Here is a 19831-nt window from a genome sequence, read left to right on the forward strand (position 1 = left end):
GGTGGCACTTCATAGATCATTGAGGGCATCTCTCCAGCGTGCCAGCCCTGCCCTTTCTAACTGGAATGAGACTGTGTAGTACTCGCTGCCTTCTTGTTTCCCCACTTATGAACATCCACATCACCTACCAAACAGTGCTTCAGAGGCAGGGCTAATTTTAATTGTCTCTGCTATCCTTGGTGCCCAGGACTTCATGATAGCGTCAACAACTATTATGTGTGCCAGGTACTGAATTGAGACTTCCGCATAACGTCTAAAAGTCTTGGGAAACCTTTATCCCCAATCACAGGAGATAAAAACTGAGAGAAGCTGGGCCATGTGTCCGAGGACACATACGCAGGAACTGTGGAGTCAGTGTGTTCTGTAGCCAGGCTTGTTCATGACTCTCTACCCAGGCTGCCACACAGTGGAAGGGTGACAGGTTGGCTGGTATCACAGAATAGATGAGCTTTCTCACAGTGAAAGCATGCCAGGTCTCTCTGGGAATGACAGGAGACTCATGCATAGGACTTTCTGTCATATTGGTTGTGTTTCTACCTGGGCAGATGCCTAAGCAAGAATTTTAATCTAGAATCTCGATGGCTCCTTCCAATCAAGAAATAACTTTGCAGGTTGGGGATTTAGCTCAGTGGTAGAGCACTTGCCTAGCAAGCACAAGGCCCTGGGTTTGGTCCCCAGCTCTGAAAAAAAGAAAGAAAAAGAAATAACTTTACACTCTATGCTTGTTGTTTAGAGAAGATTCAGAACTGAGCTCTGTCACAGAGAGACGTATATGGACTTCATGAATATGCTCATGTTAAATACAGTTTGAAAGACCTATGTGGTTTGTAACACCATTGGTTCTGGAATACAAATGTTTAAAGGCTTTGAAGAATTTATGGGAGAAATATAGTGTGCTTCCTCAGGGAACGTGGAAAGCAAGAGATCTGTCTGTCTGCTGGTTCTTCTCCAGACCTGGGTCTGGAGTGCAGGTTTTGATGCCCTTTGTCAATCAGGATGGTCATACCCTAGACCCTAGTCAGTCTGTGGAGACAAAGATTGGGTAGAGAAAATAAGGGAAGGGTCAAAGAGCTTACCCCAAAAGATCTTGTCTTATGTTTAGATTTTTGGAAGGCACATGTGTGGAGTAGAGTCTCAACAATAGACAAGTAGAAGGCTCTCTATCCTGAAAAATAATTATATGTAAGATGTATGAGTGCTGGCAACACAGGGGACCTTGTTCAGGACCGAGCCAACTAGAACACAGTTTTGCCATTCATAGTTGACATGACTACAGGAAAATGCTTACTCTTTTTCTCTGTCTCTGTGTTCTCTCTCTCTCTCTCTCTCTCTCTCTCTCTCTCTCTCTCTATGTCTCTCTGTATGTGTCTGTTTCTCTGCCTGTCTCTCTGCCTATCTCTGTCTTTCGCTCCGTCCTTCTCTCTGTCTCTCTCTGTCTCTCTCTCTGTCTCGCTCCGTCCTTCTCTCTGTCTCTCTCTGTCTCTCTCTCTGTCTTTCGCTCCATCCTTCTCTCTGTCTCTCTCTCTGTCTCTCTCTGTCTCTCTCTGTCTCTCTCTTCTGTCTGTCTGTCTCTGCTCTGTCCTGCCCTGCCATATCTTCTTTTTTTTTTACTGTAAAGAGTACAATTGTTTTAATTTCTGGATGGTGTCCATGTCCCCCCTGCTATTATTCTGCCCTTACAGCATACAGGGTTCTAAGCATAAGGGAGTGGGAGAAGTTTATGACAGCACTCAGGCTGTGAGGAGCCCCCCAGCCCACAGCCTAGTGATGGTGTAGTTATGCTTACATCACTGGAGCCAGACACTCCCGACATGGTGCTTCCAGGAGTCACTGTTTATGTTCTCTTAGCTATTGCACTGTTACCTCCCTGTCACACCCTCTGTTTATCACAGTTCTTCCAGGATGCTCCCTTCATTCATTTCAACTGCTTCACAGATACCTACAGACGCTACTGATGCTGTTATTATACTAAGAAAAAAGAAATATTTTAAGGCACCACCCTTTCCTTCATATGCTGACAGGACCCAATCATAAGGCTATCATCAAGGCAGCTCTCAGAAGATGGCAGAAACAGTAAATGGCACAAGACACTAGCCTCCTTATGAGTTTGCTGCCCAGTGGAATTCACAATGGTGAATGATCCCATAGTACAATGACATAAGGCAAGAATGGCCTCAGGGTTGCTATGACTTCATTCAGATGTTCATCTGAGGCTCTGCAGGGAAGCCTCAACCCCCTGGGCCAAGACCTGCTTCAGTTATAACTGCAAATCCCATGGCTTGCAAATTCCACCATGCCAATCACCACACTGAGGAAGTCTTCAGTCATTCCAAATAGAAAGCATTCTATGCTGGTATTACCAGGCCTTTCTCATAAGTATCACCCCGGAATGTTGAGAAAGAATAAGCTCAGAATATCCTTCTCTGAGTCCTAAACCATGGAGTCTGAGTTTGGTCAGATACACTGCAGGTCAGGGGCTGTCCAGACACTCATTCTGCCCCAAGCAAGAGCAAGTGCAGATTATCCTGGCCTCTACCGCCATGTGCCAGAGGATGTGGGAGAGTGGGTGAGAGTTTGCTGGTTAGGCTGACATCCATCATAGGTAATAGCAGGCACAGTGCAGACAGGCACCTTCTCTGTATGATTCTGCAGGAGTCTGGCGGAGTCATCTCCCTCTCTCTCTAACCCGCATCCTTGCTGACCCAATCTGCTTTCACCTGTTAGGCTGACAACGAGACCATCAACTACTCCAACTTCCTCAAAGCGGCTGTTTCAAATGGCATCATCAAAAGGAGAAAGGATCTCCACATCCATGTCAGCTGCAAGATGCTTCAGAACACCTGGGTCAACACCATGTACATCACCAACAACACAGTCGAGATCCAGGAAGTCCAGTATGGCAATTTTGACGTGAATATTTCCTTTTATACATCCTCCTCCTTCTTGTATCCAGTGACCAGCAGCCCATATTATGTGGATCTGGACCAGAATTTGTACCTTCAGGCCGAAGTCCTCCATTCGGATACCTCTTTGGCTCTGTTTGTGGACACCTGTGTGGCTTCGCCACATCCCAATGACTTCTCGTCTTTGACATATGATCTCATCAGGAGTGGGTAAGGAATTCTGTATGAGATAGATGAAAATGTTTGCTTTATAACTCAGACATGAGTAGCCAAAAAGCTCAGGGAATGAAGATTTTTGCTAACTGAACTTCCAACAGATTCAGACTTAGATAGTTTCCGACCCATGGCTTTTGCCTTTGAGGAGTTCTCACATTGTTCCCGAGGTCACATTTCTGATTAAGGGGACGGGTAACTAGGCACCATACCCTGTTAACATGTGGGAAGAGAGGAACAACTTATCAATGGTCATTCAGCTAGTCGACTATAAACTGGGGTTTCATCTCCAGTCATCAAAGTCTAGTCTTAGGGTTAAAAGCATGTCATGGGAAAATCACCAATTTGAAAGCAGACCCAAATTAAAATACATAAATCTCTGGGTCAGTTTCTGCACCCCAAGTTAACTGGAGATAGTGGCAAGAATCAGATGCTGGGAAGGTTACATGAGAAAGAATAATGAGCACTGAGATCACAAGATTCTCAGAAGGAGGCCTAGAAGATTACCATAGCAAAGGAGTGCATGGTCTCTACATCCTCCATCCATTAAGAATGCAAATTCTCAGTTGTGGCTCAGGGCACGTTGAGGTTGAATCACTGGAGACCAGGTTGACTGCACTAATCTCCTTGGCTCTACCCTCCCTGGATTAGGCTCTTTGGGGTGGTATGATGCTCCTGCACTCTTGGAGGAAGCCTGACATGTTGGGTGCACAAGCTCAGTCCCCACTGTGTAATCTCTGCTGGAGGGCATGGTACTTCTTGGCTTCTAGTATGGCCCTTGCCTCCCATGGGACTGTTGATAATAATTATGGCAGTAGGCTTACATTTCATGCCGACCTGAGACACCAAAGAAGACAGCCTCACTTCCTGGGAACTATTTGAATATGAGTATCAGTTCAGTAAACAGAGACTGAGAATCATCTTGTGCATTCTGCGTAGTTGGTCCTATTTGAGTCTGCCCCATTGGAAGCAACAAACACAGGAGAAAACTTACCTAGACCCCTCTTGCCTTAAGTAGTAACTGAGTGGTTTCTGAATGGAAATGCAATGACTGAAGTAGAAACAAACCAGTGAGTGATTAGTTCTTCTCTGCCAAAGGTTCTTTCTTGACTCTGGTGACGTCTTGCCATATTTGTGGCCATGCCATCTGTAATACCATCTGAGCCTGGAGCATAGGGACTCACTAGTCATAGCTGGTCCTCAATTCCACCATCTACATAGAGAATAAAGTTCCTGGTAGGCCTGTACTACGAAGTTCTGGTCATTGCAGAACCCCCTCACCCTCACCTCCAACTCTCCTCCCACTCTAGATCTTTCAAAGGCCCCAGCTCTGAACAAACCTACAGGTATCCTTACACTTGGCATGCTAATAGGGCTGTAGTAAAGAAAAGGAGCCTGGGTATTTCCAGACAGTTAAGTTGAAGGTAGAAACAGGAAGGAACCTCTGGAGGGAGAAGGAAGAAGGAAAGTTGACATGGAACCTCTGGGAGAGTCAGGCTGCCCCGGGACAGTCCACCTATGAAGCATTCCTATCTCGGAGTACCAGGCCCATTCCTCTTGTTTCTCTTTCAGCACATCCCTTCAGCCTCCATATTGAAAGTCTCACATGGTTTGATCCCTGGAGACAGCCTCTTCTGCTTCTCAGTGGAATTCCTGAAGTAGATTGGCTGGATGGTTTTCTTCTATTACCAGCAGGTTCCTGAGGGAAGAGAAAGCGCTGGATACTAGAGTAGGGTCTTAGAGAGAATTCAGCATCATGGAGGTATAGTTGCATAGGGGCAGGGCTGGTTAGGGGCTGAGCAGAGAGGCCCTAGGCGACAGGGCACAGGAAACACAGAAGATGTTCAGCCTGTATCTGAATGTCACCTTTCAAGGCCTAGTAGCAAGGAAAGGGAAGAAGAGGCCATCTTCTTTCCTGTCTGCTCTTGGATTCCAAACTTGAGCAGCCTTCTCTACTTCCTTGTTACTCTGGCCCACTGAACTCAATCTCATGGCAGGTGATTTGCTCTGTAAACATGCTGGTGAGATACAAGAGCTGCTGGGACTTATGTGCACACCGCACAATGAGTGTGTGGAGGCACTGGAGGCCCAGGCAGCCAGCATGACTGGGGAGTGCAGGGGGATTAAGGTGAGTCCATGCTTCCACAAGCTAACACATTCCTCTCCTTACTTCCAGATGCATACGAGATGAAACTTACCAATCTTACTCCTCGCCCTCACCACGCATCACCCGCTTTAAATTCAGTTCTTTCCACTTCCTGAACCGCTTCCCCTCAGTATACCTACAGTGTAAACTGGTGGTTTGTCGAGCATACGATGTCTCCTCACGGTGCTACAGAGGATGTGTAGTAAGGTCCAAGAGGGATGTAGGCTCCTACCAAGAAAAGGTGGATGTTGTTCTGGGACCCATCCAGTTGCAATCTCCCAGCAAAGAAAAGAGGAGTCTCGGTAGGTGGTTACCCTCACATCCTACATTCCCCTAGGGCCCATGATTCTGGGGAGGTGGGATTTGGGATGTTTTTGTCTGTGCTATGGGCCAACCTAAACTGCACACGTGTTGATGAATTAGGCTGGTTGCTGCCTTCCCCCAAGACTTAAGGTCACATGTCAGTGGTAGGCAAATGATTTGTGACCTGGAAGGCTTGATTCTCTGAAATCTATATTCCCAGAATCTTTAGCTATAAGGTGAAAGGGTTAATGTCTCTAAGGACTATGAGGGCTTGTTAAAGCAATGTTTGTTGAACTGCGTTGGTCCTTCTCTGGTGCAAGTTACTAGATGTATGATGAATGTTCGATAGTTTTTGTTGTTAATGTAGTTAATGGTATTATTACACCTCACTACGATGGTGACAGGTGTTTTGAATTAACCAACTGGGTGGGATGTGGAGCTGCAGGCAGCACGGATTGGTTTTAACTGCTGGAGGTTGGGGGTTCTGGCACTGAATGGGTCATTTTGTTTCCCACCTAGAACAGGTGTTAGGTATGATTTCTGTTGTGTTGTTTTGCTTTGGGTATTGACTAGAAGTAAATGTCCACAGTAGGACTCTAAGGACCTCTGGCCTAGACTGTGGCCAGACCTACATATCTCCTAGGTAGGGAGATACAATGGCCAGAGTGACAGGGCAGATGTGGATCTGTTATGCTGTCACACACCCACTTCTAGGTTGGCCAGCACCATCACCCTGTGGGAACCATCTGTGATAGCTCTCTGTTCTCATGCCCAATAGTAGCCGTGTCCCACACTTGGTTCCAGACTCTTTCTCCATTCATTCATAATTTGCCAAAGGCCCACTGTGTGGCATGTGGCAGGAAGCAAATAAGTAGGCACGGTCAGAGCAGACTTGGACGAGGTACCTCTGATGCGGATATAGAAAAGAACAGTGGGCAAAGTGAGGAGCCAGGTGGTGCCTCTTTTATACCTAAAGTCACCACAGTGGCTCAGGTGCTGGATTCTTTTGGCCTAGGACTCTTATCACCACTTCCCAACTGGCTTAAATGCTATGACTCTCTCCCTTCCCACTCATCTATAGACCCAGAGTTGTTCTCCCAATGCCCAGGCCCAAGTTCCTACGGAAACCCTCCCTAACTCTCCTGTGTGGCAAGACAACAGGGAGTAAGCCTCTCTAGACCAACACTCAGTTGCTACCTGGAATACTGGTAGCCTCAGTTTGCCCTTCTTCCATCCCCAATGGAAAGTTCTGACAAGGGTCACCCTAGTCCTTGTCTTTGTCTTTTCTCATTCTATCACCTCACTCTCTGTTCTTCCTCAGACTTGGCAGTGGCAGATGTGGAGAAGCCAGCCAGCTCCCAGGAGGTCTATCCCACTGCAGCCATCTTTGGTGGAGTCTTCCTGGCCCTGGTTGTAGCTGTGGCAGCCTTCACACTGGGAAGGAAGACACGCACTGCCCGTGGTCAACCTCCAAGTACTAAGATGTGAAGCAAAACAACCCAGACATTGGCTCCAAATGCATAGATTCCCAGAAAAGATGGAAGTCAGGAGTGTCTAATGCCTGGCACCCAGATACACGATGACTAGGCTTCCCTTAGCACAAATGTGTGGCCGAGTATGATCAGATGGTAAAGAAGAAAGGTGGGGGCCAAGTTTTCCCAGGGTCTAGAGGCTGAAGGCTGGGAAGAATGTCATAGGAGAATGAGATCAGTGTCTACAATAACAGGCAACTGTGAGCCAAACATTGGCATCAGCCATCCTTTCTCTAGCTAGAATTTCCCTTTCCCCCTTTTATAGCTGACTTTTTTGAACTGTAGTGTTAATATGGACCTTTCCGTACAACAAACTAAATATAAAGAATCTTTTTCAAAGCAAGTGTCTGCTTGGTCATTGTGTGTACAGGCTTACCCACTTACTGGATTCCCTCAAGTCACCCAGACAGCTTTGGTGACATGGCCAGAGAAATGTTAAAAGGGCAAGGGACTCTGCTTTGTGGCTTCCAGAACCTTCAAGAGAATGATCATCTACATTCTTCCAAGAGTCTTCATCTTTCCGTTTGTGACACACATAAATGTTCAGAGCTACAGACTGGGAAGGGCCAGAGGAGGGTATCCATGCCTAGGACAGGAGTCATGTTTGCATGAAATCCCCAGGGAAAAATGTGACAGATGACCATAGAAGATAAAGAAATGTAGCCAGGTACCCAGGCTGGAAGACCCTGGCCTCTAGGTACTGTGCAGGCAATGCCAATGCAGACCCCCAACAGGTAGGCTTGGATGATCCTAACTATGAACGTGTTGCTAGAGTTAGGTGAGACCCCTTAGGACAAAGGGCCAGAGAAGTTCAGCAGAGAAGTTCAGCTGACAAGAGATGACTGAGAACTGCCCATCACCAGCCTTGAGACTTCACACACACACACACACACACACACACACACACACACACACACACACACTTTCAGCATGCAGAAGAGTTAGGAGATCAGGGCGCTATCTTCTGGTCTTCATTACCCCTATTCATGTCCCAGGCTGGAGACATCAAGGAAAAACCTGATGGGTCACTCTGTGTGGACTAGTCTTGCAAACATCAGTACAGTGAAACGTAGACCCAGCCTGTGGCTGGATCTGAGCAGATGTGGACCTGCTTAGAGATGAATGGCTCTGTTTTGGGTGACACCTTCAAATGAATGACAGACACAATGGGTAAAAGAACAGGACACAGCAGATCTGCTTGAGCTGTGTCTTGCTTGCCTTCCAGTCCCTTCAAAGCAGACAAGGCTTCCTACCACTCTCTTGCCATCCCAGTGGTGGAGACAAGAGGGCACTACAGCTCAACATTAGTGCCATTTTGTTACTGTGCCTCCCTTTCTCCCTCTTTCCCTTCTTCCTTCCTTCTTAGATGAATGGTTTGCATATAGGTACACTCCCTCAGTACCCCCTACATCCAGAGTGTCTTCCTTGACAGCTCTCCACTTTACAGAGGAAGTAGGATCTCAGGCTGAACTGGAGCTCACCAATCTGCTGGTCTAGAGCACCAGCTTGTTCTAACTCCACAAGTGCTGGTTTTAGAGGCAGCTGCCATGTCCGCCTGAAGACACCTCTTTCTCCCTTCAGCCTTACAGCTATGTTTGTGAACCTTGATCCACACCCAGACTCCCAAGGTAAACAGACTTCAAGAGGGGAGCCCCTGCTGGTATAATGAGTACACCTGAACTTAATGTGTTCCTCCTCCATACCCCCAGAGTTTCTCCCTACCACCAGGAATCAAGGGCTGTGGCCCCTGTTGTGGCCTACTCATCTACCACTTGTATGAGAATCTCTCCCTTCCTCTGGGACCTATAAGAAGGAACAGCCACTCTGCCTAATGGGACAGAACCCTCTGGGATGGTTTGGGTTTTTGTCATTTGGACTTAAGTCATAGTTGTCTTGGAAGAGGGAACCCAATTGAGAAAATGCCTGTATCAGATACAGAGCAATTTCTTTACCGATTACTGATGTGGGAGTGCCCAGCCTACTACAGGCAGTGCCACCCCTGGGCAAGTGGCCCTGGGTTGTACAAGAAAGCAGGCTGAGCAAGCCCTGGGGAGCAAGCCAGTAAATAGTGTTCCTTCATGGCGTCTACTTTAATTCCTGCCTTCAGGATCCTGCCTCAGTCCTAGACGGTAGACTCCAACTTGTGAGCCAAATAAACCTTCTCCTCCTCAAGTTGCTTTTGGTCATGGTGTTTATCGTAGCAACAGAGAAGCAAACCAAAGCATTCCTTTTAAATCCCCTGCCATCCTGTTGGTCTCTTTGTAAGTCCATGACAGAAATAATTTCCCCAATTAGTCCTTTATTCAAAATGACAGTCTACCTAAGTACTGATGTGTGGGGCACCCTCCTGTGGTGAACAACGGTACTGCGCATGCGTGGGTTTTGCACCTGGTGACAGTTGGCTGGGATGGTAATATGCTAATGAGGGATTCATGCTCTGCCAATCCCTGGAGGACAAGTAGCAGGGGTGATAGTGGGATGATAGTGGGGTGATAATGATTCGTGCTCTGCCAGTCCCTGAAAGACAATTAGCATAGCCCCAGCCTGTTGTGTATATAAGGCGAGTTCTTTTGCCGCTCGAGGCCCCCCGCATCAGCAATGAGGTGGTCCTGCAATAAAGGCTGTTGAGAAGAATCCGACCGTGTTGCATCTTCCTTGCCGTGCGAGGTGGGCGTGACAACTGGTGGCTGCTCGGGGAGCCAAGGATATCTTCGTGGATTCAGAACTCTTCAGTTTCAGGATGGCGATGTCAGTAAATTCCCGGATAAGGGATGATAAGGTTCTCTGGAGGTAAGCAGAGACGATGAAAGCCTTGGTATAGAGGCGGAAAGGTTTGTGAACTACGGCAATGTTTTTTCCAATTGATCCTTTGTGGGTAGGGCTTGTAATTTTGTTTCTTTTTTTCTTTGTGTGGGATAGAGAAGCCACAGAGGGAAAGGTTAAGCCTGGATTAAAACCTCTTTGGCAAATGGTCCGTGCCTGCTTAGAGGATAAACGATGTGAGGAAGCCGTTAGGACAGGTCAGAGGGTCCTTGCAGAGCAACAAGAAAGTATGTCGGAGGGAGAAAAGGTCTCGAAAGAAAAAAAGAAAAGAAAAGGAGATAAAAGGAACAGAGAGAAGGCAGAGATAAAAAAAGAGGATAACCAGGACCAGGAAACAAATAAGATATATTCTTCTTTAAAAGCCTTGACCTTAGAAATGTCAGATGATTCAGAGCTTAGTGAGGATGATGAGGCTGATCTCGAGGAAGAGGCTGCTCAGTGTGAGAGGGAGAGATATGATCCAGACTGGCCACATGCTAGTGCCAAGTGGCAACGAGGCAGACAATTATGCAAGAAAGCATTAATACCAACAGCACCTCCGTATAATCCTCAATATAAAAGCATGGTGAAGCCTGCAAAAGGTACTTCCTTTTGCCCAGAGGTGTGGAAAGAGATGGGATTAAGTTTTCCAGTATTTCTGGATGCTAACTGCATCGATATCATGAACCCGTTGACTTTAAGACTATAAAGCAATTGGCAGAATCAGTCAGAACCTATGGGGTCAGTGCAGTTTTTGTTGTGGCTCAAGTTGAGGCTATTGCTAAGTATGTGATTAGGCTCTGGAAACCTCACAGAGTCATACTGATCAGATTTGATAGAGGTAGACCACCTGAAAAATTTATTCAGGAGAACATGGAGAGTGCCTTTGATCCTATCCCCTCAGCAGCCAGTTCCTGCCCCTATGGTCAAAATGCCCCACCAATCTGGCTAAGGTTATATTTTGCTTTCAAGCTAACTTTTCTCAGCATTCTCAACAGAACAAAGAAAACTCGATATCTGAAAGGGAACTGGTCCATGAAAGCAGAGCAACTATCAAGACAATTGCTGATGCAGATTGCTGTCCTCAACAGCACTAGGTTGGACCCCATCACAATTGAAGATTTTAACTCATGGATCACCAACGCTTTCTCCTTTTTTAAGGAGTGGGCTGGCATGTTTGCCTGGGGAGCTATTGTCCTCCTGGGATTCGGAGTAGGTCTCTGGCTTATTGGCCGTTTAAAAAGACAACATGCCAGACACAAAGTGGTTGTTTACCAGGCTATGATCGCCATTGAAAATGGTGCTTCTCCCAACATATGGCTGGCCTCTTTGAAAGATTAAGAGTTCGCCCTAGATCATTTTAGTCATAGTCATGTGAAGACATTGTATCCAGAGATGGGCAACTTTCCCGGGCTCGGATCAACCTAAGACACGGGGCCCAGTTGCGATAGGGTAACCCTATGACGAGTAAGGCTGAGTCGACAAGAGGAACGACCTAAGACAGGAGCAATGACAAATATTCACGTGACATCCTGATCTAGACCAGTCATTTTATTAAACAAAAAAGGGGGAGATGTAGGGCGCCCTCCTGTGGTGAGCAACGATACTGCGCATGCGTGGGTTTTGCACCTGGAGTCAGTTGGCCGGGACGGTAATATGCTAATGAGGGATTCATGCTCCACCAATCCCTGGAGGACAAGTAGCAGGGGTGATAGTGGGGTGATAGTGGGGTGACTCGTGCTCTGCCAATCCCTGAAAGACAATTAGCATAGCCCCAGCCTGTTGTGTATATAAGGCGAGTGCTTTTGCCGCTCGAGGCCCCCCGTATCAGCAATGAGGTGGTCCTGCAATAAAGGCTGTTGAGAAGAATCCAACGGTGTTGCATCTTCCTTGCTGGACGAGGTGGGCATGACACTGATGGACAAGGGGTTTATTTTATTCACTGCTTCAGGGGACTCAGTTCATCATGATGTGGAGACAAGGCAAAAGGAGTGACACAGGAGGCACTGGTGGCTCCCACACCAGGAAGCAGAGAACAGACTCAGAAGAGGAGGTAGCCATAACCTCAAGGCTGTGCTGGCTTGTTTCGTATCAACTTAACACAAGTAAAAGTCATCTGAGAGGAGGGAGCCTTGATTGAGAACAGACCTCCATAAAGATCAGGCTGTTGGCCATCCTGTAAGGCATTTTCTTAATTAGTAATTGATGTGGGGAGGGTTCCGCCCATTGTGGGTCCGGGTTTTATAAGAAAGCAGGCTGAGCATTCCACAAGGAGCAAGACAGTAAGTAGTACCTCACCGTGGCCTCAGCATCAGCTCCTGCCCTCAGGTTCCTGCCCTTCTTGAGTTCCTGCCTGACTTCCTTTGACAGGAAACAGTGATATGGAAGAGTAAACCACATAAACATTTTCATCCCTAACCTGCTTTTGGTCATGGTGTTTCATCACAGCAATAGTAACCCTAACTAGGACAAAGGGAGGAAATGTCCCAGTCTCCCGTAACCCACTCCCTCCAGCCTGACCTACAACACCGTCAGCTGGGGGTCACGTGAGTCTGAGGGGAACACTTTAGACTCAACTTTTAATAGTTACCCCATTACTTTTATGGGAGGAAATAAGAGCTAGGAATGTCCTATTCTACCATGTTGCTTGTAATTGTCCTCTACTCTTAAGTGATCAATTCTTCAGAAAAAATATGGATGGGGTTTGTGTTAACCTTGAGAACAGTAATAAGAGATCTCTATGTTCTCACACTCATGCATATGCAGGCTCCATGGAGACAGAAAGGACAGTGTGGGAAACAGATTGATTTTTCTTCCACACTGAGAGAAATAATTCCTAAGGTTGTGACATTTACCTTTGGACAACTATGAGCGAGGTACTCATTAAGACAGAAATGTAAGCGGCTAATGCTTTTCAGTACATTAGGAGCCTTCACAGCTCTTAAGAACAGGACAGCTTTATAACTCTTTAAAGGCAATATCTCTCCTCTTTGAAAGCATTTCATGTTCAAAGAGGGGAAATTTCCCCTCTAGGCAGGGAAGGGTAGCTCACACTCTCCACAGAATATCAAAAATAACTGAAACAACCCTTAATAGGCCGTGAGCTGGATTGTTAGACACTGTGACAGAAAAGGCTTTCTCGGTAATAGCTGATTTAAAAGCTAAAAGTGGTGACCATCACCGGGAAGAGAATTTACCAAATGATAAGTAACGGGCTTATTTGAAGTGGAGGGAACATCCAGGGGTGCATGTGGATTTATACACATGTGTTACATCATGTGCTCTTCATGTCGCAGTAACCATAGAGTAATAAGGGGAAAGAGACAACCAGGATGTCAATTAATCTTTGTAGGGTTTTGGATATTTTCACTGAGGATCAAGGCTTTAGGGCTTCAAGGTCGACATCACTTGGGTTTTTTTTTTTCCTCAAGATTAGCCACAATTACTCAGAATAGCATTATCATTATTTGTTGCCATGGAGAACAGCATTGTAGGTGCAGTTGTTAAGGTATGGTTCATTGGTTCGGGCTGTGTCTTGGTCTTCCATGGTTGGATTTTTGAAATCCAAGGAGGTGGAGTTCAAAGTCAGGGAAGACATTAGGAATGCTTCTGTGTAACTCTTCAGGATGGACATTCTTTTTTTTTTTTTTTTTTGGTTCTTTTTTTTGGAGCTGGGGACCAAACCCAGGGCCTTGTGCTTCCTAGGCAAGCGCTCTACCACTGAGCTAAATCCCCAACCCCCAGGATGGACATTCTTGAAGTAGAATATTTTGCATGTTTCCCTCTGTCTAGTTATGTTTTGGGTGAGATTTTTTGGCAGCTGTGACTTCTTTGGAGATTTTAGTAAAGCACAATGGAGGTGAGCACTAATTCTCTATCTATCTATCTATCTATCTATCTATCTATCTATCATCTATTGATCTATCATCTATCTATTTATCTATATCTATTATTTATCTGTTTATCTATCATCCATTTATCTATTTCTATCTATCTCTATCATCTCTTTATCTATCAGCTATCTATTGATCTATCATTTAGTTATCTATATCTAGCTATCATTTATGTTTTTCAATCATCTAGTTATTGTCTATCTCTATCATCTATCTATCTATCTATCTATCTATCTATCTATCTATCTATCTATCTATCATCTATCTATTATTTATCTATCATCTATCTATCTATCAATCTATCTATCTATCTATCTATCTATCTATCTATCTATCTATCATCTATATCTATAGACTGAATATATTTTATGAGAGAGACCTGGAAGGTGCTTTGTAACCATTTGCCCAAGCTATTAGCATCTCCCAGAGAGAACAAGCTGAGAAAGTCTTCTCAACCCGGGATTGCCAGCAGTAGCAGGCTGTGTTGTCTGACTCTCAAAAAGGCAAGCACTTTATGTATTTAGGACTCCTTGCAGTGGCAGGTCTTAGAAGGCCAGTCTCTGATGGGTTTAAAGAAGAACCAGGATCGACTTCTGAAATGGCACACAAAGGTGGCAGGCTGACAGCAGTTATATGCCCAGGCATTTTCCCATGCCCCAGCTTTGCTCTGCCTGCTCTAAGAGTTGACCTCCTTCTTGGTGGGCAGCAACTGGGCAGCAGCTCTTTTCACCCCTCTGCATCAATCACACTTCACTTTGACTTGTTGCAGTGTCCATCATGTTCTTGTCTGCACCAATCATCCATGTGGATGGCGAAGCTCATCTGCGACACTTATACCTTGCCTTCATGGTTCTTGAGCAGGGCTTGGATTGTTTCCTCCTGGGGACATTGGCTAGTGAGGGTAGGGATAGATACCTGTCATGATAGAAGGGAACCATGCAGAGGAGGTAACTTACAACATACCTGTCAGCCCTTCCACTCATCTTTGTGGGATGAAAGTCAGAGCACTGGGGAGGGGAGTGAGGCAGCCTTGGGTCAACACAGACTGACACCAGATGGGGTGGTGCTGATTGTGTAAATGCTGTCGGCAGGTTTGGACAGATAGACTGTCTCAAGTTTTGTAGGGAAGCAGAAGAAAGACACACAGGAGAGGTATGAGAGACTGTTTAAAGAACCTTTAGAAACAGTGTAGCCTAGACAAAGATCTGGGGGACACAAATCTTCAGATGAGGCTAACTCGGAAGTTTCTGACAAGAGGACATTGTGACGTGGAATGCCGAAGACTTTGTCTCTGGGTATCCCTGGAAAACACAGTCCTTCTCTCTCCCCAGGCAGCCACAAGCATGCTGGTATGTTTCTGCAGAGTAGGGAATCAGGCCTGACATATGAAGTGGATGCCGGATCCTTGGACTGGCACCTAGGAGGAAGGCTTCACTTTCTCCCATCATTTGATCTACTTGGGCACATACAACAGAACTGCAAAAAGTTTAGTTCTTGCCACAGCTCAGCACAGAGAGTAGAGTGAAGGGGACAGAAATAGTGGAGGGTTTCTGGAGTAGGAAGAGGAAGTAGGTAGAAGCCTGGGCTTTATATTAGTCATAGCCTGGAGGCTGAGTCACAGAATCGGAATCTCCATTGAATGCTGAGCAGTAGACAGTGTTCCAACCTGGTTCCTCACCCCATCCTCCATGAGAACTGCTTGACCAACCAGATAGTTCAGAGCTCAGCTTAGCCACCTTGTTCTGATGGAGTGTGAGCCTCTCGTCCTGGGAACTCCTTAAGGTCCAGTGTGAAGAAAGGTCACAGATGGTCTTTCCTACTTCACAAGAAGACAAGTCAAGTAGTGAGAGGAAATTAGCCAGGAAATGAAAGGACATTTTACGGAAATCTGCATCTGTAGAGATGCTGGCCCCATGGGGAATTGAGGAAGTGTGCCTTGTAAAGTAAAAAGTTAGCTATTATTTGTTGCATATTTGGTTAAGCTGTCTTTAAGATTCCTGGTAAAACGACAGGAGCCGGATGTAGATCGCTCCTGAGAGACACAGCCAGAATACAGCAAATACAGAGGCGAATGCCAGCAGCAAACCACTGAACTGAGAATAGGACCCCCGTTGAAGGAATCAGAGAAAGAACTGGAAGAGCTTGAAGGGGCTCGAGACCCCATATGTACAACAATGCCAAGCAACCAGAGCTTCCAGGGACTAAGCCACTACCTAAAGACTATACATGGACTGACCCTGGACTCTGACCTCATAGATAGTAATGAATATCCTAGTAAGAGCACCAGTGGAAGGGGAAGCCCTGGGTCCTGCTAAGACTGAACCCCCAGTGAACTAGACTGGTGGGGGGGAAGGAGGCAATGGGGGGAGGGTTGGGAGGGGAACACCCATAAGGAAGGGGAGGGGGGAGGAGGATGTTTGCCCGGATACCGGGAAAGGGAATAACACTCAAAATGTATATAAGAAATATTCAAGTTAATAAAAAAAAAGAAAAAAAGATTCCTGGTAAAATCTAGAGTTGGTTAGATTTTGGGAGATGGAAGCTTGTATTCTCTTGACTACTGTATATGTTGGTGATATCACTGGACAACTGACTATCAGTGTGTAGCAAAACACAGGCATGTGTGTTCCAACTCTCTAGTGTCACTTTTCCCCAAAGCACTGTTTCTTTACTCTGGACCTATGACAATATTGACCTGTTTAATCCTTTGTTCATTGTGGAATGCCTTGTTTAGTTGGGCATTCCCCTTCCTACAAGATACCAGCAACATCTTTGACTTGCCTCCCTGTGGGGCATGTGGACAGTCCTACCAGACTGGAATAAGTACTGGTGAGGTAGAACATCCTCAACTTCTGAAATCTCAGAGATCAGAGACAACAAGAGTGGGACTGGACCTTCCCTGCTTCTATGTTCTCCATGACACTGAACTAAGATGATCATTGACAGTGACATAGCATAGCACATGGAATCCCTCTCCATGCTAACGGGGCATCTCAATCACCTCAGCCTTCAGCCAATGGCCCTCCTTTCCTGATATTCTCATGACTTTCCCCAAATGATATAAACTCTGGTTCATCCTGAACAAAGTGTATGTGTTTATATCTACCCTCAATAGAAAAATACGACCAAGTTGAGATCGTTTCAGAGAGTTGCTTCATCAAAAATCACCACAGGGAAGGCCTTTCCTTTGCCTAAATGAGCCACCACACTAAGACTCCTGAAGGCCTTCTCTCTTCTTCCACCCCCTCTGGAATTCACCAGACCAACATCATGCCTGACCCCTGGATTCTACTTTCCTCTTCCAGCCTGGCGTGCAGCAGCATTCTGATGCCCCAAAGGAAAACCCAGACTGCTGACCCCAGGCCACCCTGAGCCAGTTTGTGGGCAGTGTCCAGACAACACCAGAAGAGAGGCAGAAGACAGGACCACACAGCCCTAAGCTGTGAAAACAAAGAATGTCTCCAGACATTGTGGCCTTTCAGGGAGATGGGTGATAGGCCAGTGATTCATGGGCTGTGAAAGAAATCACCCAGACAAAAGGGGGGGGTAACTTTATTAGATCCTCAGTGGCACAGCTCCAGTAGGGGCAGTTAGAGAGACTGTATGGGTATTCTAAGATACTGCCTTCATGGTGGGATTTCTGCATAGGCAGAGAGGCAGGAGATACATTAATGTTACAGAGTTCTGGTTGTTTAGGTCTTACTGGGTGAGACACCTGGAGCTTGTATCTGGCTGATTAGGAAGATATCTCAGTATTTGACCGAGGGATAAGCTGTACACTGTGTAATTCTAACCCTAACCCTAACCCTCACCTTAACCCTAACCTAAATCTAAGCCTAGCCCTAACTTTCTAACCCTAACCTTCTAACCCTAACCCTAACCTAACCCTAATCCCTTAACCTTAACCCTACCCCTACCCCTACCCCTACCCCTAACCTTTCTGGTCCTGCTTGGAGGCAGTGGTGGTCTTGCTATGGGCTCAGTCTGCTCTGTTCTCAGGTCAAAATATCATAGCACAGCCTCCGTTCCAGGACAGAGTCCACAGATGTCAAACATTGTGAAGTGTAAGGACTTGAAATTCAACCTTGTTAAGAATCCCTGCCCTAAAGGAAATATGTCATGGAAGCAGAGGATGGGTGTGGTAGGAAGCCTAAGGTCTAGAACTGCTCTGTTGTGGGGTTCATCTTCCACTGGGAGAGGAGAAAAGAGCCCACAGTTGGCCTTGGATCCTTCTCTTCCTCTTCCGAAAAGCTCAGGCCAGTTGCTAGAGAAATACAGATGGAAGGGACAGAGGGGTCCATTTATTCTTGACCACATCTCCAGTGTTTTTCCTCTGCCCCCATTGTTTCAGTAAACTAACCATGTCATTAATGTCCACTAATACCTTATGCCAGCTTTATCGATACATAATCCACACACCATGCAATCCATTCGGACGTATCATCCAGTGATTTTTAGGTGGTTGGCCAAGTGGTTCAGTGCCATCACACCTTCATAGAACACCTTGATGACTTCCCAAAGAAATATCAAATCCATCCAAACCTACTTGTCTGCTCACACCTTGAGTTCAAGCCTTTAGTAAACTCAAACCTCATTTCTCACCCTAAATTTAACCCTTATGGGCATTTTGCATAGATAGAAGTAGAAAGTGTGTGGTCTTTAGGGACACTAGGTCATTCACTTGGCATATTTCTATATTTAATCACAATTGAATGACCTTGAGCAGTTCCGAATCTTTCACATGCCTGAAAATCATTTTCTTGCATGAATGTTACCGTGTTTATCTTACCTATCACCAGATGAACATTTTGGTCATTTCTACTTTAGACATACTATGAGGAAATTGCTATGACTATTCACATACAAACATGTGTGTGGACAGAGTCTGGATTCCCCTGGATGTGTACTGAGAGTGAGAGAGCAGTGGGGAGCTATATATAACCCTTTCCTTTATTGGACTGTTGGACTGTTCCACAAGGGCTTGTACAGTAGACTTTGTAACCATGGACACTGTTTTGAGAATGAACCACGAGGGTTCTGGTGTAATACGTAACAAGTGGAGACATTTGGACAACCCCACTCCCAAGGGATCAGCTCCTTCAGCATTTCTGCTCTCACACCTGGGCTTGTTTCTATGCCTTTGCTCTAGGCACCTCCAAGAGCTTTTTATAAATCAGTCAGGGGGGTGGGACCTGACCCTGGTTCTGACACTGAAGTCTAGTCAATGTAGTAGGCAAGGCTTTTAGGTTCAGAGATTTCTTGACTGCCTCACCACCAGGTTCAAGGTTATGTAAGAGAGTAGAGAGGGCTGGAACTTCTTCAAGCATGGAGTCATGATGGAGCATGACTGACTATGACTGACTAGTTACTCATCCTTGGAGCCTTTCAGAATTGTAAAAAAAAAAAAAAAAAAAAAAAAGGAGCCGCTCGTTTCCGAGAGCCTTGTGGAGAAAGGTAAATGGGACTTCATCTCTAGTCACTTTACCTTTCTTTTCTAGACTACCAGGGGACCCTCAGAAGCTTCACTGTGGCCAGTGTTATTCTAGGAGAGGAAGAGACAGATTTCAGTAGTGTCTTGTGAATAGCCCCAAGCCACCAGACTGACTTGTCCCTGCTGCTGGAGCCAGGCTCTGCTTGGGACGAATGTCTATAGCCTTTATTTAGGCATTGTTGACAAGAATGGTGTGTGATTGGTGAGCCCTCTCTACACTCTGAAGACTCTTCGCCCCCTGTTCAACTTTGAACTGGGATTTTGTAGCTTGCTCAATACCAAGAAATCCCAGAGTAGACAGGCTTGAAGATACTCTTCTCCAAATGAAAGTGTCTCACTTCCTCCTTAATGCTAGAGAAGGAAGGGACAAAGATGAGAATGCCTTTGTCACTGGGCAAATGCCTTCTTTATGGGTATGGGTATGTGTGAATATGTTCGTGTGTGTGCGCGCGCGTGCACGCCTGCACATGCAAAAGTGAATGTATTTTGTGGCAGGGAGTGTTGAATTTATTTCATTTTTTTACTGGCCAAAAACAGATTATAAACTG

The 19831-nt window shown here is 45.9% G+C and overlaps 1 protein-coding gene across 50 annotated transcripts in view; it reads left to right on the forward strand.

Moving 5' to 3' along the window:
• Positions 1-7440, forward strand: part of Dmbt1 (deleted in malignant brain tumors 1) — a 79002-nt gene extending 71562 nt beyond the window's left edge. For all 50 annotated transcript variants that reach the window (XM_087601904.1, XM_087600813.1, XM_087600893.1 and 47 more), the window contains 3 exons: positions 2725-3113; positions 5293-5564; positions 6887-7440. In XM_087601904.1, the coding sequence (XP_087458030.1) occupies positions 2725-3113; positions 5293-5564; positions 6887-7053 (828 nt within the window). In that variant the 3' untranslated portion in view covers positions 7054-7440. The remainder of the gene's footprint in view (positions 1-2724; positions 3114-5292; positions 5565-6886) is intronic.
• The last annotated feature ends 12391 nt before the right edge of the window (positions 7441-19831 follow it).

Source organism: Rattus norvegicus, chromosome 1, assembly GCF_021556685.1.
Source record: "Rattus norvegicus strain SHRSP/BbbUtx chromosome 1, alternate assembly SHRSP_T2T, whole genome shotgun sequence".
NCBI classification, from domain to species: Eukaryota; Metazoa; Chordata; class Mammalia; order Rodentia; family Muridae; genus Rattus; species Rattus norvegicus.